General features: G+C 59.6%; 1 protein-coding gene across 1 annotated transcript; it reads left to right on the top strand.

Moving 5' to 3' along the window:
• Window positions 1-6: 6 nt before the first annotated feature.
• On the top strand, window positions 7-323 carry LOC106632216 (heparan sulfate glucosamine 3-O-sulfotransferase 3B1-like; the record flags this gene model as incomplete). The annotated part of the gene is made up of 1 exon (XM_014311729.1): window positions 7-323. A coding segment is annotated over one exon (317 nt), but the record flags the coding sequence as incomplete, so codon positions are not given.
• Window positions 324-329: the final 6 nt, after the last annotated feature.

Raw genomic sequence — 329 nt, 5'->3', positions numbered from 1 at the left:
GCCAAGCACCTGGAGAACTGGCTGCTGCACTTCCCCATCGGGCAGATCCTCTTTGTCAGCGGGGAGAGGCTGATCAGGGACCCCGCGGGCGAGCTGGGCAGGGTCCAGGACTTTCTGGGCCTCAAGAGGATCATCACGGACAAACACTTCTACTTCAACAAAACCAAGGGCTTCCCGTGCCTGAAGAAGGCGGAGGGCAGCAGCAAACCCCACTGCCTGGGCAAGACCAAAGGCAGGACCCACCCTGACATCGACCAGGAGGTGGTGCAGAGGCTGAGGGACTTCTACAGGCCCTTCAACATGAAGTTCTACCAGATGACAGGGCAGGA

The sequence above is a fragment of the Geospiza fortis genome, unplaced genomic scaffold, assembly GCF_000277835.1.
Source record: "Geospiza fortis unplaced genomic scaffold, GeoFor_1.0 C12939967, whole genome shotgun sequence".
In the NCBI taxonomy this organism is placed as follows: domain Eukaryota; kingdom Metazoa; phylum Chordata; class Aves; order Passeriformes; family Thraupidae; genus Geospiza; species Geospiza fortis.
This window is presented reverse-complemented; position numbering and strand designations above follow the sequence as displayed.